The sequence below is a fragment of the Arachis hypogaea genome, chromosome 15 (genome assembly GCF_003086295.3).
Source record: "Arachis hypogaea cultivar Tifrunner chromosome 15, arahy.Tifrunner.gnm2.J5K5, whole genome shotgun sequence".
NCBI lineage: Eukaryota > Viridiplantae > Streptophyta > Magnoliopsida > Fabales > Fabaceae > Arachis > Arachis hypogaea.
Window position 1 is genome coordinate 59,135,424 of NC_092050.1, and position 22,553 is coordinate 59,157,976.

The window sequence follows — 22,553 nt, forward strand, 5'->3', positions numbered from 1 at the left end:
AATACTTGTGAGTTTGAAGATCGTCACAGTCATCCCTTCCCGGATCCTACTCAGAATACCACAGACAAGGTTTAGACGTTCCGGATCTCAGGAATGCTGCCAATTGATTCTATCTTTTACCACGAAGACTCTGGATTCATTGATTTGAACGCTCTGTTGTCAGGAGAGGCAATCAAACTCCTGAACCAGGAACCCAAGAGATATATACTCAAGCTATTACAGATAGAACGTAAGTGTTTGTCAGACACGCATTCATAGGTTGAGAATGATGATAAGTGTCACGGATCATCACATTCTTCATGGTTAAGTACGAGTGAATATCTTAGAATAGAAACAAGCGTGTTGAATAGAAAATAGAAGTAATTGCATTAATTCATCGAGACACAGCAGAACTCCTCACCCCCAATCATGGAGTTTAGAAACTCATGCCGTAGAGATACAATGTAAAACGTGAAAATGTCATGAGATACATAGTAAGTCTCTAAAAGTTGTTTTTATACTAAACTAGTAGCTAGGGTTACAGAAAATAAGTAACTAAGTGCAGATAGTGCAGAAATCCACTTCCGGGGCCCACTTGGTGTGTGCTTGGACTGAGCATTGAGCTTTACACGTGTAGAGGCTTCTCTTGGAGTTAAACGCCAGGTTACAGCCTGTTTGTGGCATTTAACTTTGGTTTATAACCTGTTTCTGGCGTTTAACTTCAGAATAGGCCAGAAAGTTGGCGTATGAATGCCAGTTTGCGTCGTCAAAACTCAGGCAAAGTATGAACTATTATATATTGTTGGAAATCCCTGGATGTCTACTTTCTAACACAATTGAGAGGGCGCCAATTGGGTTTCTGTAGCTCTAGAAAATCCATTTCGAGTGTAGGGAGGTCAGAATCCAACAGCATCTGCAGTCCTGTTTTAGCCTCTGAATCAGATTTTTGCTCAGGTCCCTCAATTTCAGCCAGAAAATACCTGAAATCACAGAAAAATACACAAACTCATAGTAAAGTCCAGAAATGTGAATTTTGCATAAAAACTAATAAAAACATAGTAAAAACTAACTAAATCATACTAAAAACTACCTAAAAACAATGCTAAAAAGCGTATAAATTATCCGCTCATCAACGCCCAAATTGGCATCCAAGCTGGCGTTTAACTCTAGAAAAGACCTATGCACGTGTAAAGCTCAATACTCAGCCCAAGAACACACCAAGTGGGCCCCGGAAGTGGATTTCTGCACTATCTGCACTTAGTTACTTATTTTTTGTAATCCCTAGTAATTAGTTTATTATAAATAGCACTTTTTACTATTGTAATCGGGGGACCTTATGCCATTTTTCACATTTGGAGGCTGGTCACACGGCCATGCCTAGACTTTTTTCTCTTATGTATTTTCTACGGTGGAGTTTCTACACCTCATAGATTAAGGTGCGGAGCTCTGTTGTTCTTCATGAATTAATGCAAGTACTATTGTTTCTCTTTCAATTCACGCTTACTTATTCTCCAAGATATACTCTCGTATTAATTCAGTTAAGTCAGAAAGAAGGGGTAACCCGTGACAATTGATGAGCGGGTATTTTATACGCTTTTTGGGGTTAATTTCATATAGATTTTAGTATATTTTAGTTAGTTTTTAGTTTATTCTCATTAGTTTCTAGGCAAAATTCATATTTCTGGACTTTACTATGAGTTTGTGTGTTTTTCTATAATTTCAGGTATTTTCTGGCTGAAATTGAGGGAGCTGAGCAAAAATCTGATTCAGGCTGAAAAAGGACTGCTGATGCTGTTGGATTCTGACCTCTCTGCACTCAAAATGGAATTTCTGGAGCTACCGGAGTCTAAATGGCGCGCTTCCAATTGCGTTAGAAAGTAGACATTCAGGGCTTTCCAGCAATATATAATAGTCCATACTTTGCTCAAAGATAGATGACGTAAACTGGCGTTCAACGCCAGTTCCATGCTGCAGTCTGGTGTCCAGCGCCAGAAACAAGTCAAAAGTTGGAGTTCAACGCCAGAAATGGATCCAAAGCTGGCGTTGAACGCCCAAAACAGCCATATGCACGTGAGAAGCTTTAGTCTCAGCCCCAGCACACACCAAGTGGGCCTCAGAAGTGGATTTTTGCACCATCTATCATAGTTTACTCATTTTCTGTAAACCTAGGTTACTAGTTTAGTATTTAAACAACTTTTAGAGATTTATTTTGTATCTCATGACATTTTAGATCTGAACTTTATACTCTTTGACGGCATGAGTCTCTAAACTCCATTGTTGGGGGTGAGGAGCTCTGCTGTGTCTCAATGAATTAATGCAAGTATCTCTGTTTTCCATTCAAACATGCGTGTTCCTATCTAAGATATCCATTCGCGCCTAATTATGGAGAAGGTGATGATCCGTGACACTCATCACCTTCCTCAATCCATGAACCTGTGTCTGACAATCACCTCCGTTCTACATCAGATTGAATGAATATCACTTAGATTCCTTAATCAGAATCTCCGTGGTATAAGCTAGATTGATGGCAGCATTCATGAGAATCCGGAAAGTCTAAACCTTGTCTGTGGTATTCCGAGTAGGATTCTGGGATTGAATGGCTGTGACGAACTTCAAACTCACGAGTGCTGGGTGTAGTGACAGACGTAAAAGGATAGTAAATCCTATTCCGGTATGATTGAGAACCTGCAGATGATTAGCCGTGCGGTGACAGCGCACCCGGACCCTTTTCACTGGAAGGATGGATTGTAGCCATTGACAACGGTGATCCACCAACACACAGCTTGCCATAGGAGGACGTGCGTGCGTGAACAAGAAGACAGAGGAAAGCAGAGATTCAGAAGACAAAGCATCTCTAAAACTCCAACACATTCTCCATTACTGCATAACAAGTATTTATTTCATGCTCTGTTATTCCTTGCAATCAAATTTGATAAGTGAATTGTTTTATTTTTTTCCTGACTGAGAGTTACAAGATAACCATAGCTTGCTTCAAGCCAACAATCTCCGTGGGATCGACCCTTACTCACGTAAGGTATTACTTGGACGACCCAGTGCACTTGCTGGTTAGTGGTACGAGTTGTAAAAAGTGTGATTTATAATTCGTGCACCAACAATCACCCACTATCTTCGTTACTCGCTTAGCCAAGATCCGCATGCCTGATAACCACAAGCGGTCTACATGATGTTCAACGTAGTCATTGGACGATAGCCGGAGTATATTCTCTTGGGTCTCTAATCCATGGACCGAGTCTGTGAGGTAAGAACCTTCGTGGTATAGGCTAGAACCAATTGGCAGCATTCCTGAGATCCGGAAAGTCTAAACCTTGTTTGTGATATTCCGAGTAGGATCTGGAAATGGATGACTGTGACAAGCTTCAAACTCGCGAATGTTGGACGCAGTGATAGTGTGCAAAAGGATCGAGAGATCCTATTCCAACGCAAGTGAGAACCGACAGATGATTAGCTGTGCGGTAGCTGTGCGTGGTATTTTTCATCCGAGACGAGAAATCCGACAGTTGATTAGCCGTGCAGAAACCGTACTTGAACCATTTTCACTGAGAGGATCATATAGCTTGCCATGGAAGGGAGCATGCATGATTGGATGAAGACAATAGAAAAGTAGAGGTTCAGAAGCAACAAAGCATCTCCAAACGCTTATCTGAAATTCCCACCAATGAATTACATAAGTATCTTTATTTTATTTTATGTTTTATTTATCTTTTAATTATCAAAACCTCATAACCATTTGAATCTGCCTGACTAAGATTTACAAGATGACCATAGCTTGCTTCAAGTCGACAATCTCCGTGGGATCGACCCTTACTCACGTAAGGTATTACTCGGACGACCCAGTGCACTTGCTGGTTAGTTGTGCGGAGTTGTGAAAAGTGTGATCACAATTTCGTGCATTAAGTTTTTGGCGCCGTTGCCGGGGATTGTTCGAGTTTGGACAACTGACGGTTCATCTTGTTACTTAGATTAGGTAATTTTCTTATTGTTTCAACCTTTATTTTATTTTCAAAAAGTTTTCAAAAATCTTTCAAAAAATTTTTTCTTTTTCTTTTTTCCAAAAAAAAATATATTTTCGAAAAAAAAATACAAAAAATCAATAAAGTGATAAAAACCAAATAAATTTTGTGTTTCTTGTTTGAGTCTTGTGCCAAATTTTAAATTTGGTGTCAATTGCATTCTTTTTAAAATTTTCTTAGATTTTCGAAAATTCATGGATTGTGTTCTTCTTTGATCTTCAAGTTGTTCTTGATGATTTTCTTTGTTTGATCTTTACATTTTCCTATTTTGTGTCTTTTGTTGTTTTTCATATGCATTTTCGAATTCATAGTGTATAAACATTAAAAATTTTTAAGTTTGGTGTCTTGCATGTCTTTCTTTTCTTAAAAATTTTCAAAAGTATGTTCTTGATGTTCATCATGATCTTCAAAGTGTTCTTGGTGTTCATCTTGACATTCAAAGTGTTCTTGCATGCATTATTTGTTTTGATCTTAACTTTTTATGTTTTGTTTCATTTTGTTGTTTTTCTCTCTCCTCATTAAAAATTCAAAAATAAAAAATAATTTTTTTCTTATTCTTCTCATAAATTTCGAAATTTTGGTTTGACTTGGTAAAAAATTTTTAAAATTTAGTTGTTTCTTGTTAGTCAAATCAAAATTTCAATTTAAAAATTTTATCTTTTCAAATCTTTTTCAAAATCAAATCTTTTTCATTTTTTCTTTTAATATTTTCGAATTCTTTCTTAAAATTTTTCAAAATCTTTTTCATTTTTCTTTTAATGTTTTCGAAAATCTTTAAACAAATTTTCAAAATTTTTTTCTTAATTTTATTTCATAATTTTCGAAATCTTTGCTAGCATTTAATATTTTGATTCAAAAATTTCAAGTTTGTTACTTTCTTGTTAAGAAAGGTTCAATCCTTAATTTCTAGAATCATATCTTTTAGTTTCTTGTTAGTCAAGTCATCAACTTTAATTTCAAAAATCAAATCTTTTTAATTTCTTTTTCAATCTTTTTCAAAATAAATTTCAAATCATATCTTTTTCAAAATTTAATTTCAAAATCTTCTTCTAACTTCTTATCTTCTCAAAATTTATTTTCAAATCTTTTTCAAATAATTACTTGATTTGTTTGTTTTAATTTTAAAATTTTACTATTTCTTATCTTTTTCAAAACTACCTAACTACTTTTTCACTTCTCATTTTCAAAAACCACTAACCACTTTTTCAAAAACCTTTTTAATTAACTAATTGTTTTAAATTTTAATTTTATTTTATTTCTTTTAATATTTTCGAATTCTAACTTATAATTAAAATAAAAATAAAAATATTTTTCTTTTCTTTTAATTAATATTCGAATTCCCTCTCTCTCTCTCATCTCTTTCTATTTATTTTATTTAATTACTAACACTTTTCTTCTACTCATAATTCAAACCCCTCTCTCTTCTCTCTGTTCGAATTATTAATCTCCTCTCTCTTCTCATTCTTCTATTCTTCTACTCACATAAAGGAATCTCTATACTATGACATAGAGGATTTCACTTCTCTCTTTGTTCTCTTCTTTTTCATATGAGCAGGAACAGGGATAAAGACATTCTTGTTGAAGCTGATCCTGAACCTGAAAGGACTCTGAAGAGGAAGCTAAGAGAAGCTAAAGCACAACACTCCGGAGAGGACATAACAGAAAATTTTGAAAAAGAAGCAGACATGGCAACCGAACCCAACAACAATGCTAGAGATGCAAGGAAGATGCTTGGTGACTTTACAGCACCAACTTCCAACTTCTATGAAAGAAGCATCTCAATTCCTGTAATTGGAGCAAACAACTTTGAACTTAAGCCTCAATTAGTTTCTCTAATGCAGCAGAATTGCAAATTTTATGGACTTCCATTGGAAGATCCTCATCAGTTCTTAGCTGAATTCTTGCAAATCTGTGACACTGTTAAGACCAATGGGGTTGATCCCGAGGTCTACAGACTTATGCTTTTCCCCTTTGCTATAAGAGACAGAGCTAGGATATGGTTAGACTCACAACCTAAAGAAAGCCTGAACTCTTGGAAAAAGTTAGTCAATGCTTTCTTGGCCAAATTCTTTCTACCTCAAAAGATGAGTAAGCTTATAGTGGAAGTCCAAACCTTCAGACAGAAGGAAGGTCAATCCCTCTATGAAGCTTGGGAAAGATACAAGAAATTGATCAGAAGGTGTTCTTCTGACATGCTTTCAGAATGGAGCATCCTATGTATATTCTATGATGGTCTGTTTGAATTATCCAAGATGTCATTGGACCACTCTGCTGGTAGATCTCTTCATCTGAAGAAAACACCTGTAGAAGCCCAGGAACTCATTGAAATAGTTGCAAATAACCAGTTCATGTATACTTTTGAAAGAAATCCTGTGAATAATGGGATGACTCAGAAGAAAAGAGTTCTTGAGATTGATACTCTGAATGCCATATTGGCTCAGAACAAAATATTGACTCAGCAAGTCAATATGATTTCTTAGAATTTGACTGGATTGCAAGCTGCATCCAACAGTACTAAAGAAGCCTCCTCTAAAGGAGAAGCTTATGACCCTGAGAATCCTGCAATGGAAGAAGTGAATTACATGGGAGAATCCTATGGAAACACTTACAATCCTTCATGGAAAAATCATCCAAATTTCTCATGGAAGGATCAACAGAAGCCTCAACAAGGCTTCAATAATAATAATGGTGGGAGAATTTGGTTTGGCAATAGCAAACCTTTTCCATCATCATCTCAACAACAGACAGAGAATTCTAGGCAGAGCCTCTTTGACTTAGCAACCATAGTCTCTGATCTATCTAAGACCACTCTCAGTTTCATGATTGAAACAAGGTCCTCCATCAGAAATTTGGAGGCACAAGTGGGTCAGCTGAGTAAAAGAGTTCCTGAAACTCCTCCTAGTACTCTCCCAAGCAGTACAGAAGAGAATTCCAAAGGAGAGTGCAAGGCCATAACTATATCCAAAGTGGCCGAACCTGGAGAGAGTAAAAAGGCAGTGATTTCCAGTGAGGAAGACCTTGCTGGATGTCCACTGACTAATAAGGAGTTCCCTATTGAGGAACCAAAGGAATCTGAGGCTCATATAGAGACCATAGAGATTCCATGGAACTTAATGCTGCAGTTCATGAGCTCTGATAAAGATTCTTCCTCTGATGAAGATGAAGATCTTGTTGAAGAGCAAGTTGCTCGGTATCTAGGAGCAATCATGAAGCTGAATACCAAGTTATTTTGTAATGAGACTTAGGAGGATGAACCTCCATTGCTCATTAAGGAACTGAATACCTTGGTTCAGCAAAAATTACCTCAAAAGAAATCGGATCTTAGAAGGTTCTTAATTCCTTGCACCATAGGCACCATGACCTTTGAGAAGGCTCTGTGTGACCTGGGGTCAGGTATAAACCTCATGCCACTCTCTGTAATGGAGAAATTAGGGATCTTTGAGGTACAAGCTGCAAGAATCTCACTAGAGATGGCAGACAAATCAAAGAAACAGGCTTATGAACTTGTAGAGGATGTCTTAGTGAAGGTTGAAGGCCTTTACATTCCTGCTGACTTCATAATCCTAGACACTGGAAAGGATGAGGATGAATCCGTCATCCTTGGAAGACCCTTCCTAGCCACAGTAAGAGCTGTGATTGATGTGGACAGAGGAGAGTTAGTCCTGCAACTGAATGAGGACTACCTTGTGTTTAAGGCTCAAGGATCTTCCTCTGTAACCATGGAGAGGAAGCATGAAAAACTTCTCTCAATACAGAGTCAAGCAGAGCCCCCACATTCAAACTCTAAGTTTGGTGTTAGGAGGCAATCATCATGCTCTGAGTGTCTATGAAGCTCTATAAGAGCTCACTGTCAAGCTATTGACATTAAAGAGTGCTTACTGGGAGGCAACTCAATGTTATTTAATTATATTTATTTGTTTTCTATTGTTATGTTTTCTTAAGGTTGATGATCATGTGGAGTCATAAAAATAGCTGCAGAATTAAAACAGAATCAAAAATAGCATAAAAAATAGCACACCCTGGAGGACTGGCGTACTGACGTTTAAACGCCAGTAAGGATAGCAGAATGGGCGTTTAATGCCCATGCAGGCAGCATTCTGGGCGTTCAGAAAAACGCCCAGTAAAAAAAGATTCCTGGTGTTTAACGCCAACCAGGGTCTCTGGCTGGGCGTTAAATGCCCAAAGAGGTAGTCAAGTGGGCGTTAAACGCCAGAATGGATAGCATTCTGGGCATTTAACGCCAGGATGACACAAGGGAGGTAATTTTGTTTTTAATTCGATTTTTTTTTTAATTTTTCATGTTTTAATTCATAATTTTTTGCATCAAACATATTTTAAACGTTCATCTTTCAATTTCTGTTTTCAAAAAATTAATAATCTTTCCAATTCTTTTTAATTCTTTTCAATTCCTTCCAAAACATTTTCAAAACTTACATATCTTTTCAAATTCTTTTCAACTCTTTTTAATTTTTCTTGCATATAGTAATAAGTTTTTAAAATTAATTGCATCTTTCTTCTTCTAGTCCCTTCTATCTTATTTTGCTCGAGGACGAGTAAACCTTTTAAGTTTGGTGTGGAAAAGCTCAGCTTTTTGCTTTCCATAACCACTAATGGCACCTAAGGCCAGAGAAACCTCTAGAAAAAGGAGCAACAAACGCAAGAAAGAGACATAAAGGAGCTCAAGAACTCCATTGGTTCTTCAAGAAGAAGAAGAAGCCACCATCACTAAGGTGGACCCGTTCTTTAATCTCCTTGTTTATTTTCTTTTCTGTTTTCAGTTTTTATGCTTTATGTTTTGACTATGTTTGTGTCTTCATTACATGATCATTAGTGTTTAGTGTCTATGTCTTAAAGCTATGAATTTTCCATGAATCTTTCACCTTTCTTAAATGAAAAATATTTTCTGAAAAAGAAAAAGAAGTACATGAATTTCGAATTCTATCTTGAAAATAGTTTAATTATTTTGATGTGGTGGCCATACTTTTTGTTTTCTGAATGAATGCTTGAACAGTGCATATTTTTTATAGTGAAGTTTATGAATGTTAAAATTGTTGGCTCTTGAAAGAATAATGAAAAAAGAGAAATATTATTGATAATCTAAAAAATCATAAAATTGATTCTTGAAGCAAGAAAAAATAGTGAAAAACATAAAGCTTGCGAAAAAAATATGGCAAAAAATAAAGAAAAAAGAAAGAAAAAGAAAAAGCAAGCAAAAAAAGCCAATAGCTCTTTAAACCAAAAGGCAAGAGCAAAAAGCTAATAACCCTTTAAACAAAAAAGCAAGGGTAAAAAGGATCCAAGATTTTGAGCATTAATGGATAAGAGGGCCCAAAGGAATAAAATCCTGGCCTAAGCGGCTAAATCAAGCTGTCCCTAACCATGTGCTTGTGTCATGAAGGTCCAAGTGAAAAGCTTGAGACTGAGTGGTTAAAGTCGTGATCCAAAGCAAAAAGAGTGTGCCTAAGAACTCTGGGCACCTCTAACTGGAGACTTTAGCAAAGCTGAGTCATAATCTGAAAAGGTTCACCCAGTTATGTGTCTGTGGCATTTATGTATCTGGTGGTAATACTGGAAAACAAGATGCTTAGGGTCACGGCCAAGACTCATAAAGTAGTTGTGTTCAAGAATCAACATACTAAACTAGGAGAATCAATAACACTATCTGAATTCTGAGTTCCTATGGATGCCAATAATTCTGAACATCAAAGGATAAAGTGAGATGCCAAAACTGTTCAAAAGCAAAAAGCTACTAGTCCCGCTCATCTAATTAAAACTAAGCTTCATTGATATTTTAAAATTTATTGTATATTCTCTTCTTTTTATCCTATTTTGTTTTTAGTTGCTTGGGGACAAGCAACAATTTAAGTTTGGTGTTGTGATGAGCGGATATTTAATACCCTTTTTGGCAATGTTTTTAAATAGTTTTTAGTATGTTTCAGTTAATTTTTATTATATTTTTATTAGTTTTTATGCAAAAATCACATTTTTGGACTTTACTATGAATTTGTGTGTTTTTCTATAATTTTAGGTATTTTCTGGATGAAATTGAGGGATCTGAGCAAAAGTCCGATTCAGAGGCTGAGAAAGGACTGCAGATGCTGTTGGATTCTAACCCTCCTGCACTCGAAGTGGATTTTCTGGAGCTACAGAAGTCCAATTGGCACGCTCTTAATTGCGTTGAAAAGTAGACATTTTGGGCTTTCCAGAAATATATAATAGTCCATACTTTGCCTGAGATTTGATGGCCCAAACTGGCGTTCAAACGCCAGCCAGAGACCATTTTCTGGCGTAAAACGCCAGAACTGGAGTTAAACGCCCAAACTGGCATCCAAGCTGGCGTTTAACTCTAGAAAAGACCTATGCACGTGTAAAACTCAATGCTCAGCCCAAGCACACACCAAGTGGTCCCCGAAAGTAGATTTCTGCACTATCTGCACTTAGTTACTTATTTTCTGTAATCCCTAGTAACTAGTTTTTTATAAATAGCACTTTTTACTATTGTAATCGGGGGATCTTATACCATTTTTCACATTTGGAGGCTGGTCACATGGCCATGCCTAGACATTTTTCTCTTATGTTTTTTCTACGGTGGAGTTTCTACACCTCATAGATTAAGGTGCAGAGCTCTGTTGTTCTTCATGAATTAATGCAAGTACTATTATTTCTCTTTCAATTCACGCTTACTTATTCTCCAAGATATACTCTCGTATTAATTCAGTTAAGTCAGAATGAAGGGGTAACCCGTGACAATCACCCACTATCTTCGTTACTCGCTTAGCCAAGATCCGCGTGCCTGACAACCACAAGCGGTCTACATGATGTTCAACGTAGTCATTGGACGATAGCCGGAGTATATTCTCTTGGGTCTCTAATCCACGGACCGAGTCCATGAGGTTAGAACCTTCGTGGTATAGGCTAGAACCAATTGGCAGCATTCCTGATATTCGAAAAGTCTAAACCTTGTCTGTGGTATTTCAAGTAGGATCTGGGAAGGGATGACTGTGACGAGCTTCAAACTCACGAATGTTGGACGCAGTGACAGTGTGCAAAAGGATCGAGAGATCCTATTCCAACACAAGTGAGAACTGACAGATGATTAGCCGTGTGGTAGCTGTGCGTGGTAGTTTTCATCCGAGACGAGAAATCCGACAGTTGATTAGCCGTGTAGAAACCGTACTTGGACCATTTTCACTGAGAGGATCATACAGCTTGCCATGGAAGGGAGCATGCATGATTGGATGAAGACAATAGGAAAGTAGAGGTTCAGAAGCAACAAAGCATCTCCAAACGCTTATCTAAAATTCCTACCAATGAATTACATAAGTATCTTTATTTTATTTTATGTTTTATTTATCTTTTAATTATCAAAACCTCATAACCATTTGAAGCCGCCTGACTAAGATTTACAAGATGATCATAGCTTGCTTCAAGCCGACAATCTCCGTGGGATCGACTCTTACTCACGTAAGGTATTACTTGGACGACCCAGTGCACTTGCTGGTTAGTTGTGCGGAGTTGTGAAAAGTGTGATTACAATTTTGTGTACCAGCTCTGCATGCGATCCAATCATTGAGTAAGAAGACTTATCTGTTGACGTATAAGCTCGTTCTGAGCACGAATTGTATCTAAGGAGTACACCTCCATGACTCCTTCCTGTTTCTACTCACACACACAAACGAGAAACAAAGAAAAAGTGAGAGTCTCTATCAAGGTAGTCAAAATCGCGTTTCAACTCGTAGAAACGCACGATTTCACGTTTCTGCATCCTCCCTCAGTCTTGGTTTTGCTTCTCGTCCAAGACCAAGCTTCTTCGTGTGGAATCGCCGTGCAAAAACGCAGAGCCGCTGGAATCGCGTTTCTGCCCCGATGTTGCGTTCAAGATTGAAGAGGCTCTTTTCTTGATCCTGATTGAAGCCCAGTCCAACCCAATGGTCCAATCTGAATAGAGACCATGGAAGATGGAGGAGCCCTAGCAGACAGTAAATTCCCTAATCTCTTTACCTTCCTCACTTTACAGTTTATCTCCATGGCCAAAATTTCAAAATTTTACCTTTCTCAAGTCTTTCAATATCTGACTCTCTGCTCTGACTCTATCTCTCTATCTCTCTGAAGTTTGAATTTCGCGCGACCAAAATCTCCAATCTGGTTCTCTGGCTCTCCCTCTCTATTTTTGGAATCTGGATTGCTGCTGCTCTTCTCCTCCCTTCACTGGTAGTTCAGGTATGTTAAAACTTTTTTAATTTTTATCCTCTTCAATGTCAGTTCAATCTGTTGTTGTACTTGTTTATTATGGATTATATTGCAGGTTGAATTGCTATTGTCTATCTTTATTGGTTTCCTGATTATATTGCAGATTAATTATATTGTTCAATTTAGATTATAATTTTATACGAATTATAGCAGGTTTTTAAATTGAGGTTAATTTATCTGTTCATGTTTATTGGAAACATGTATTTCATATTACCGTACAAAAGACCTTTCATTCTTTACTTGAATTTTTTGTAAGGCATGACATATGTGAATTAAGAATTGGTTAATTTTATGTCACCGTATTGATGAAGTGTTGTTCTTGACCAAATTGGTGATGGCAAAATTTTAAAGATAAACTTCTTTCAGTTTCTATGAAAACAATTTAGTTAACAAAGGAACCATATTATTCTTCACAGCCTCTTATATATATGTTAGTAACTATCCAATTCTGAGTTAAAGTATCCTAAATTCCTAATCTTAACAGAGCCATATATGAAAGATTCAACAAAAATCCATGAGATCAGAATTTTTTAGATCCACTAAATACAGGGTCCTTTACTTCCATTTCAATAATCTAGAACTAGAATCCCCTTTTTTAAAATTAAATTAAATTAATCCTTAGATTCAAAAACTAGAAGTGTCCCTAAACAAGTAACATGGCATCATGTGAAGTGGGACTTAGCTAGTACAGCAAAATCTTTATGTTATTGTTAATTATCAATAATTCACATATTACTTGTTGAATGATGAAGGTGAAGCACTGTATATGAAGATGCTATATATGTTGAAGTTGTACTGTTGAACAATTCAAATTACTTGACAAGAAGCTTTTGACTTTAGCTTTGATTTTGATCAATGAAAACAGGACTAATAATAAGACATCATGTTAATTCAAAGCCAAGTTCTTCGAGGAAACTAGACAATAATTTCTAGAAATCATTAATCTTCTTTAGCAAACCTTATAAGCTGCAATTAGCTAGTACAACATGGACTTCTCTGTTCATAGAAAAAGAAGCTGCAATTGGCAGCGTGTACACTAATATATTATCCCTTTATCTGAAACCATTAATTTTCTTTAGCAAACTTTATAAGCTTTTTTAAAAGGTAGATATAACAAATATGATATATAAAAGAAGCAAACCTTATAAGTTATAAGTTATTAGTGCATATTCACGTGAATCTCAGTTTAAGATAATTAAAATAAATAAAATGTTCCTTATTCACTTAAAGAAAAGAAAAAGCTCAAGAAACAGAAGGAAACTTGCCTTCAGTGGAAAACAAAAAATTACATCACCATAGACTATTAACTAATATTAACCAAGCTTTCTAAAAAGTAAACATTGAAGACTTCAGGTACTAAAACACCACTCTAATAGTATAATTCTGTCTTGTTCTCTAATGTTCCTCAATGGTAGGAATATGCAATATACCACATGAAACAATGTATATTTCATCTATTTTAAATTGCCTTAAAAGAACTAGTCCGGATTTTTTTGAAGTTAAATTTAGAAAATAGTAGAAATGATTTTGAATGTGAAGTGATTACTCAATATCATTATTATGAATGTTATTACTCAATATCACTAATGTGTTCAATCTTTAATTCTTCACCATAAGCAACTATGACGGTACTAATAGTTGTGCAGCAATAAGCACTACTACACTAATGTCTTCATTATTTCACCTATATCCCAATAATTTTATAACTATCTATATCTCTGAATTATTGTGGCATTGAATATAATTCTTGAATTTTTGTTATGTTGGTATTTTTTGTTCAAATTGGATTGTTAAATTTTTGTTATTGAACTTGGATGGTTGTACTTGAAATTGAACACAATTCTGTAATTTTTGTTAAATTGTTGAATTTTTGCTATGATATTGAATTGATTCATTGAATATTTACTGTTTTCATTTTTTTCTGAACAGGAATGGCATCGACTCAAGCTAATGCAAGTGAAAATCCGACTAACATTCCAGTTTCTCAGTCAGGAAGTACAGCTGGAATCGCTTGTAAAAGAAAAGTTGCTAAGAATGCTCTTGGAAGTAGAACTGATGTAGGATGGGAGCACGGGATATCTGTTGGAGAAGATGGAAAGAAGATACAATGTAAATACTGTCATAAAATTTTTTCAGGAGGAGTTTATAGATTGAAACACCACCTAGCAGGAACTCAAAAAGATGTTGGGGCTTGTACAACTGTTAGTGATGAAGTTAAGAAGCAAATGTAGGATGTTGTGAGTGGGTTGCAAGTAAATTTGATGAAGAAAACAAACATGGGTGGGGCAAGTCTAGGAGCAGCTACTAAAGAAGTTGACACTACCGGTGAAAAAAGAAAGGAAAAAGAACTAGATGGCAACATATTCAAGAAAACACGCATTAGTACTCAAACAACAATCAACAATATATTTAAGAAGAATTTGAGAGAGGAAATATGTTTAGAGATTAGTGCTTTTTCTACAACAATGGCATCCCCTTTAATGTTTCAAGGAGCGAGGAATACAGTAGAATGTTTGAGAAAGCTATAAGATACGGACAAGGATTCAAGCCACCATCCTACCATGAATTAAGGGTGCCTCTTTTGAAGAAACACGTGGAGCTTGTTCAACAATCACTAGAGGAACATAGAGAATATTGGAAGCAGGTTGGTTGCACAATAATGACTGATGGTTGGACAGATAAGAGAAGACGGACCATCCTAAATTTTTTGGTTAATAGTCCTAAAGGGACTGTTTTTTTGAAATCCATTGATGCCTCTCACATTACTAAGACAGCTGATAAAATCTTTAAAATGATAGATGATGTGGTTGAAGAGGTTGGTGAAGAAAATGTCATCCAAGTTGTCACCGACAATGCGGCTAACTACAAAGCTGCAGGAGAAATGCTAATGAAAAAGAGGAAAAAGTTATTTTGGACGCCTTGTGCAGCACATTGCATTGATTTAATGTTAGAAGACTTGGAAAAAAAAGTAACACTTCACAAGGATACAATTTATAAAAGTAGAAAGATTACTACTTACATATATGCTAGAACTGCTCTTATTGCACTACTACACATCCACACTAAGGGGAAAGATTTGGTGAGGCCGGGTATGACCCGTTTTGCAACTTCTTACCTTACTTTGGGATGTCTCAATGACAACAAAGGTTCCTTAATAAGAATGTTTCTTTCTGATCAATTGACTTCTAGTAAATTTGCAAAGACAAAAGATGGAAAGATAATTGCAAGTGTAGTGTTAGATAAGATGTTTTGGAAGGAAGTCGTAATTTGCTTGAGGGCTGCCTACCCTCTTCTTCATGTGCTTCGTATGGTGGATTCAGAAGAAAAGCCGGCAATGGGATTTATTTATGAAGAAATGACAAGTGCAAAGGAAAAAATACGAGATGCATTTCAAGGAGTTGAGACAAGGTAAAGTGTCTAATTATTTTATTTTTTAATTAATGCATAAGAGTTGTACATAATGTTGAATGATACGTGTAAAGTGTAATTGTAAAATGTAATAACGGCAGAAGTAGAAAAGTAAAAGCCAGAGAGAGTTGAAAAATTTGAATTCTGAAAATATTGTTTATTTTGTAATTAATTTATTAATTTTTTTTATGTTTTAGTTATATACCTATTTGGGACATTATTGATGCAAGATGGGGCAACCAACTTCATAGGCCATTGCATGCTGCAGGCTATTATTTGAATCCTCAAATTCATTATAGCTCTGGTTTTAAAATTGCTTATGAGCTTAAGAAGCAGTTTTATGCTTGTATGGAAAGGATGACAGGAAATCCAGATTTAATCACTAAGATGGATGTTCAACTTGAAGATTTTAAGACTCGAAAAGAGTTTTTTGGTAGTAAAGTAGCTCAAAATGCAATTTATACTAAAACTCCAGCTCAATGGTGGGATTCTTATGGAGATCAGCATCCAGAACTCCAACAATTTGCAATTCGTGTCTTGAATTTGACATGTAGTTCATCTGGATGTGAACGTAATTGGAGCGCTTTTGAGATGGTTAGTAATTAAATATAAGTTGCATTTTACTTTTATAAATTTGGTTGTTAATTCTTCAATTCTATCTTGTTGTTTGACTAATGTCTAATATTTTTTATCTACTTTTGAAAGGTTCACACGAAAAGGAGAAACCGTTTGAAAGCTAAAACCATGAATGATGTTGTGTTTGTGATGACAAACTCAAGATTAGCAAAGAAAAAACAAACTAGAAGAAGTCTTGATTATGACTATAGTCTTGATGAGTTGGACTCTGATGAAGAGTGGATTGTTGCTGACGAAGATGGAGAAGAAGAAGATTTAGATGCTCTAATTTCAGATCCTGATTTAAATGATGGAGCAAGTGGTAATAGAGTTGTTGGTGCCTCTAAGGATCCTTTGGCAATTCCTTATCTCGATGATGATGAGTTTGAAGAACTTCTCCAAGGACCTCTTCCTCCTGCTCCTGATAATGATGAAGATGGTAATGCAGAAGTTTGTGAAACTCGTGAAGATTTTATGACTGATGAAGAATAGAATGATTATTAAATAACTTATTTAGATTTTAGTTAATTAGTTGTTCATTCTAATAGTTTGGTTAGTTTATTTGCTACTTGAATTTATTTTAGTGTCGTATGAACTTGTGAGTTGTGAATTTGTGTTTTGATTTGTGAATTTGTGTTTGATTGTGACTTTTAACTTGTTATGGTATATATATTAGTTATAATTCTATGGGTAATTTAGTTTATTTGAGATTTATTTTATTCTCTATAAAATTAATTTTTGCTATTAAATTTTTCTAAATTTTTATAATTTACGAGTCATATTTACGTTCCGTCTTACGATTCAACGAATTACGATTTTGAGTTAGCTTAACGAGTCGAGGTAAAAACTACGAGTTCACTACCTTGGTCTCTATATCAGAGTATAGAGAGCTCCCAGTAAGAAATTCTAATAAAGAAATGAAGTAGGATAAAGTAAACAAAAGTAATTGAAAATAAAGATGGGAGATTTAACTCAAAGAATTTCGAAAATTAAAAGGAAAGGTTTTGAAAGTTTTCAAAAAAAATTTTCTTGATTAAATTTCGAAAATAATAAAAAAAGAATACCAATTCGAAAATAAAATAGAAAAAAAATAACTAGAAATTTCGAAAAATTTAAAAAAAATTAGAAAGAACGGGTTTAAAAATTTTCAAAATTCAAAAAAAGAAAGAGAAAACACTAAACAAATACCAAACTTTAAAATTTGAATTTAAATGAATAAGATAAGATAACAAAATTTTGAAAATCAAGGAAAAGGTAAATAAGAGGAAAATAAAAAATCAAGAAAATTAAATAGGATACGATTCGAAATTTAAAAGAAAACTAAATAACTAAGAAAATCACTAAAATGACACCAAACTTAAAATTTGAAATTAAATAAAGATAAGATAAAGATGAAAAATTTAATTAAAGATTTTCGAAAATTCAAAAGAAAGGGTTTTAAAAGTTTTCAAATTTCAAAAAGAGAGAAAAAGATAAACTAAAGAAACACTAAACTTAAATTTTGAATTTTAAAATTTGAATTTAAATGAAAAATAGAAAAACTAGAATCAAGGAAAAGATAAATAAGATAAAAATAAAGATCAAGAATCAAGAAAGATAAACAAGATATGATTTGAAAATTTTTAAAAAAAAATTAATTAAAAAAAAAGGAAAAGATTTGAAATTTTTGAAATTAAAAGACACCAAATTTAAAATTTAAAATTAAATCAAAATAAGATATCAAGAAAAATTTGAAAATTAAAAAAGGAAAGATAAACAATATTAAATTTAAAAAAAAATAAAAGAAAAACACTAAAAGAACACCAAATTAAACAAATTTTGGAATCAAATAAGAGAAAATAACTAAAAAATTCAAACAAAAAAAAAAAACAAACAAGATCAATTTTAAAAAATCAGGAAGAACAATAATTAAACAAAAACTACTAAGAAACACCAAATTTAAAACTTTGAAAATAAGAGAAAATGAATAATGAAAATTTTTGGAAAAAAATAGAGAAATAAGTAAATTCCCAAAAGTTAGAAACTAAAAAGGAAATACATGGTCAAAAACTGATAAAAGTACCTAATCTAAACAACAAGATAACTGGTAGTTGTCAATCACGAACAATTCGCGATAACGGTGCCAAAAATTTGGTGCGCGGCAATTGACTCGCACAACTTTACCGGCAAGTGCATCGGGTCGTCCAAGTAATACCTCAGGTGAGTGAGGATCGATCCTATGAGGATTGTTGGATTGAGCGAGCAATAGTTATCCTGTTGTACTTAGTGAGGCAAATAGAAAAGGAGTTGCTGTTGTTGAATTCGCATAAAACAAGATGAATAAAAAAAGCAGTAAAGGTTGATAAAGAGATAATATATGAAAACAGTTAAGGCTTCGGAGATGCTCATCTTTCCGCATTAATCCTTCTTACTTACTATTCTAACAATGAGTGATTCATTTCATGGCAAACCATTAGTGATTAAAGCCTAATATCTTAACAAGTTAATCTCCTCTGACCTTACTAAAATGCCATAGACAAGATCAATTCTTTCAAATCAGAAGGTGAAGCTCAGAAATCTAGTTTAGCGCCACAAAAACCCTAAGTACCCAAAACTAACCAGATTATATGTCACATATCTAATTAGCCCAGATAATTGACGATTTAGGAGGAGTGCTTTCAAGCTGTAGGCTGTAGCCCAAGTGAGATAACTCTGTCGAGAATCACAAGTGCTCATGTAGAATAAGGGGCCATACTGTCGTTCCACCTCAGATTCATAAGATTAAGAACGAAAATAACACCTTAGAATTGAATCAAACATTAATTGAAGTAGAAGAGTAATAGTAGTAATCCATAAAAACAAGCAGAGCTCCTAACCTTAACTAGGAGGTTTAGTTACTCATGCTTTACAAAAGTAAAAGAAGATCTGAAAATAATGTTCTGTGATCAATCCTCCTCATAATCCTAAGTGATCTCCTTTTTAAATAGTTGGTGCACGAAATTGTGATCTCTGGTAATGGCTCCAAAAACTTGGTGCTCTAATCTCAATTCATAATTCATCACAACTTCGATACAACTAACCAGCAAGTGCACTGGGTCGTCCAAGTAATAAACCTTACGTGAGTAAGGGTCGATCCCACGGAGATTGTTGGTATGAAGCAAGCTATGGTCACCTTGTAAATCTCAGTCAAGCGGATATAAAATAATTATGGAGTTTTTGAAAATTAAATAATAAAAGAAGGATAGAAATACTTATGTAAATCATTGGTGAGAATTTCAGATAAGCGCATAGAGATGCTTTCGTTCCACTGAACCTCTGCTTTCTTGCTGTCTTCATCCAATCAGTCTTACTCTTTTCCATGGCTGGCTTTTTGTAAGGACATCACCGTTGTCAATGGCTACTTTTAATCCTCTCTGGAAAATGGTCCAAATGCTCTGTCACAGCACGGCTAATCGTCTGGAGGCATCACCCTTGTTGATGGCTGCGTCCTATTCCTCTCTGTGAAAATGGTTCGATGCGCTGTCACTGCATGGCTAATCATCTGGAGGTTCTCGATCATACTGGAATAGGATTTACTATCCTTTTGCGTCTGTCACTACGCCCAGCACTCGCGAGTTTGAAGTTCGTCACAGTCATTCAATCCCAGAGTGCTACTTGGAATACCACAGACAAGGTTTAGACTTTATGGACTCTCATGAATGCCGCCATCAATCTAGCTTATACCACGAAGATTCTGATTAAGAGATCCAAGAGATACTCATTCAATCGAAGGTAGAACGGAAGTGGTTGTCAGACACGCGTTCATAGGGAATGATGATGATTGTCACGTTCATCACATTCAGGTTGAAGTGCGAATGAATATCTTAGAAGCGAAGTAAGATGAATTGAATAGAAAAACAGTAGTACTTTGCATTAATCTTTGAGGAACAGCAGAGCTCCACACCTTAATTTATGGAGTGCAGAAACTCTACCGTTTGAAAATACATAAGTGAAAGGTCCAGGCATGGCCGAATGGCCAGCCCCCAAAACGAGATCACAGGATCAAAAATACAATCCAGGATGTCTAATACAATAGTAAAAAGTCCTATTTATAATAAACTAGTTACTAGGGTTTACAGAAGTAAGTAATTGATGCATAAATCCACTTCCGGGGCCCACTTGGTGTGTGCTTGGGCTGAGCTTGAATGTTACACGTGCAGAGGCTCTTTTTGGAGTTGAACGCCAGGTTGTAACGTATTTCTGGCGTTCAACTCTGGTTTGTGACGTGTTTCCCGCGTTTAACTCCAGACAGCAGCATAGAACTGGCGTTCAACGCCCTTTTACGTCGTCTAAACTCGGTCAAAGTATGGACTATTATACATTGATGGAAAGCCCTGGATGTCTACTTTCCAACGCAATTAAAAGCGCGTCAGTTTGAGATCTGTAGCTCCAGAAAAGCCACTTTTGAGTGCAGGGAGGTCAGAATCCAACAGCATCAGTAGTCCTTCTTCAACCTCTGAATCTGATTTTTTCTCAAGTCTCTCAATTTCAGCCAGAAAATACCTGAAATCACAAAAAAACACACAAACTCATAGTAAAGTCCAAAAATGTGAATTTAACATAAAAACTAATGAAAACATCCCTAAAAGTAACCAGATTCTACTAAAAACATACTAAAAACAATGCCGAAAAGCGTATAAATTATCCGCTCATCACAACACCAAACTTAAATTGTTGCTTGTCCCCAAGCAACTGAAAATCAAATAGGATAAAAAGAAGAGAATATACTATAAATTCCAAACTATCAATGAAACATAGCTCCAATCAGATGAGCGGGACTTGTAGCTTTTTGCCTCTTGAATAGTTTTGGCATCTCACTTTATCCATTGAGGTTCAGAATGATTGGCATCTATAGGAACTCAGAGTTCAGATAGTGTTATTGATTCTCCTAGTTCAGTATGATGATTCTTGAACACAGCTATTTTATGAGTCTTGGCCGTGGCCCTAAGCACTTTGTTTTCCAGTATTACCACCGGATACATAAATGCCACAGACACATAATTGGGTGAACCTTTTCAGATTGTGACTCAGCTTTGCTAAAGTCCCCAATTAGAGGTGTCCAGGGTTCTTAAGCACACTCTTTTTTTTTTTGCTTTGGACCTTGACTTTAACCGCTCAGTCTCAAGTTTTCACTTGACACCTACACGCCACAAGCACATGGTTAGGGACAGCTTGGTTTAGCCGCTTAGGCCAGGATTTTATTCCTTTAGGCCCTCCTATCCACTGATTCTCAAAGCCTTGGGATCCTTTTTATTTACCCTTGGCTTTTGGTTTTAAGGGTTACTGGTTTTTTGCTCTTGCCTCTTGGTTTTAAGAGCTTTTGGCTTTTTCTGCTTGCTTTTTCTTTCTATTTTTTTTCGCTTATACTTTTTTTTTCTTTTTTTTCTGCAAGCTTTGTTCTTTGCTGCTTTTTCTTGCTTCAAGAATCATTTTTATGATTTTTTAGATTATCAAATAACATGTCTCCTTGTCATCATTCTTTCAAGAGCCAACATATTTAACATTCATGAACAAAACATATATGCATTGTTTAAGCATTCATTCAGAAAACAAGAAGCATTGTCACCACATCAATATAATTAAACTAAGTTCAAGGATAAATTCGAAACTCATGTACTTCTTATTCTTTTGAATTAAAACATTTTTCATTTAAGAGAGGTGATGGATTCATAGGACATTCATAACTTTAAGACAAAGTTACTAACTACTAATGATCATGTAATGAAGACACAAACATAGATAAGCACTTTAACATAGAGTAAACGAAAACAGAGAATGTAAGAACAAGGAATGAGTCCACCTTAGTGATGGTGGCGTTTTCTTCTTGAGGAACCAATGATGTCCTTGAGCTCTTCTATGTCTCTTCCTTGTCTTTGTTGCTCCTCCCTCATTGATTTTTGATCTTCTCTAATTTCATGAAGGATGATGGAGTGCTCTTGATGTTCCACCCTTAATTGTCCCATGTTGGAACTTAATTCTCCTAGGGAGGTGTTGATTTGCTCCCAACAGTTTTGTGGAGGAAAATGCATTTGAGGCATCTCCGGGATCTCATGGTGATGAGCTTCATGCGCCTCTTGAGCTCCATGAATGGGCTCTCTTGCTTGCTCCATCCTTTTCTTAGTGATGGGCTTCTCTTCCTCAATGGGAATGTCTCCTTCTATGAAAGCTCCAGCTGAGTAACATAGATGGCAAATAAGATGAGGAAAAGCTAGCCTTGCCCCAGGGGAGGGCTTTTCGGCTATTTTGTAGAGT

At 35.4% G+C, this 22,553-nt stretch overlaps 1 protein-coding gene across 1 annotated transcript; it reads left to right on the plus strand.

Moving 5' to 3' along the window:
• Positions 1–14,191: 14,191 nt before the first annotated feature.
• On the plus strand, positions 14,192–16,775 carry LOC112748540 (uncharacterized). The gene is made up of 4 exons (XM_029292945.1): positions 14,192–14,487; positions 14,751–15,668; positions 15,866–16,262; positions 16,374–16,775. The coding sequence occupies exons 1-4, from the start codon at positions 14,192–14,194 to the stop codon at positions 16,773–16,775; spliced, it is 2,013 nt and encodes a 670-aa protein (XP_029148778.1).
• The last annotated feature ends 5,778 nt before the right edge of the window (positions 16,776–22,553 follow it).

Bases quoted from the DNA above. Each gene is read 5' to 3' on its own strand.
- LOC112748540 (XM_029292945.1), top strand. From the start codon at position 14,192: ATGGCATCGACTCAAGCTAATGCAAGTGAAAATCCGACTAACATTCCA. The intron at 15,669-15,865 runs GTAAAGTGTCTA...TTTATGTTTTAG, and splicing joins TTTCAAGGAGTTGAGACAAG to TTATATACCTATTTGGGACA. The intron at 16,263-16,373 runs GTTAGTAATTAA...TACTTTTGAAAG, and splicing joins ATTGGAGCGCTTTTGAGATG to GTTCACACGAAAAGGAGAAA.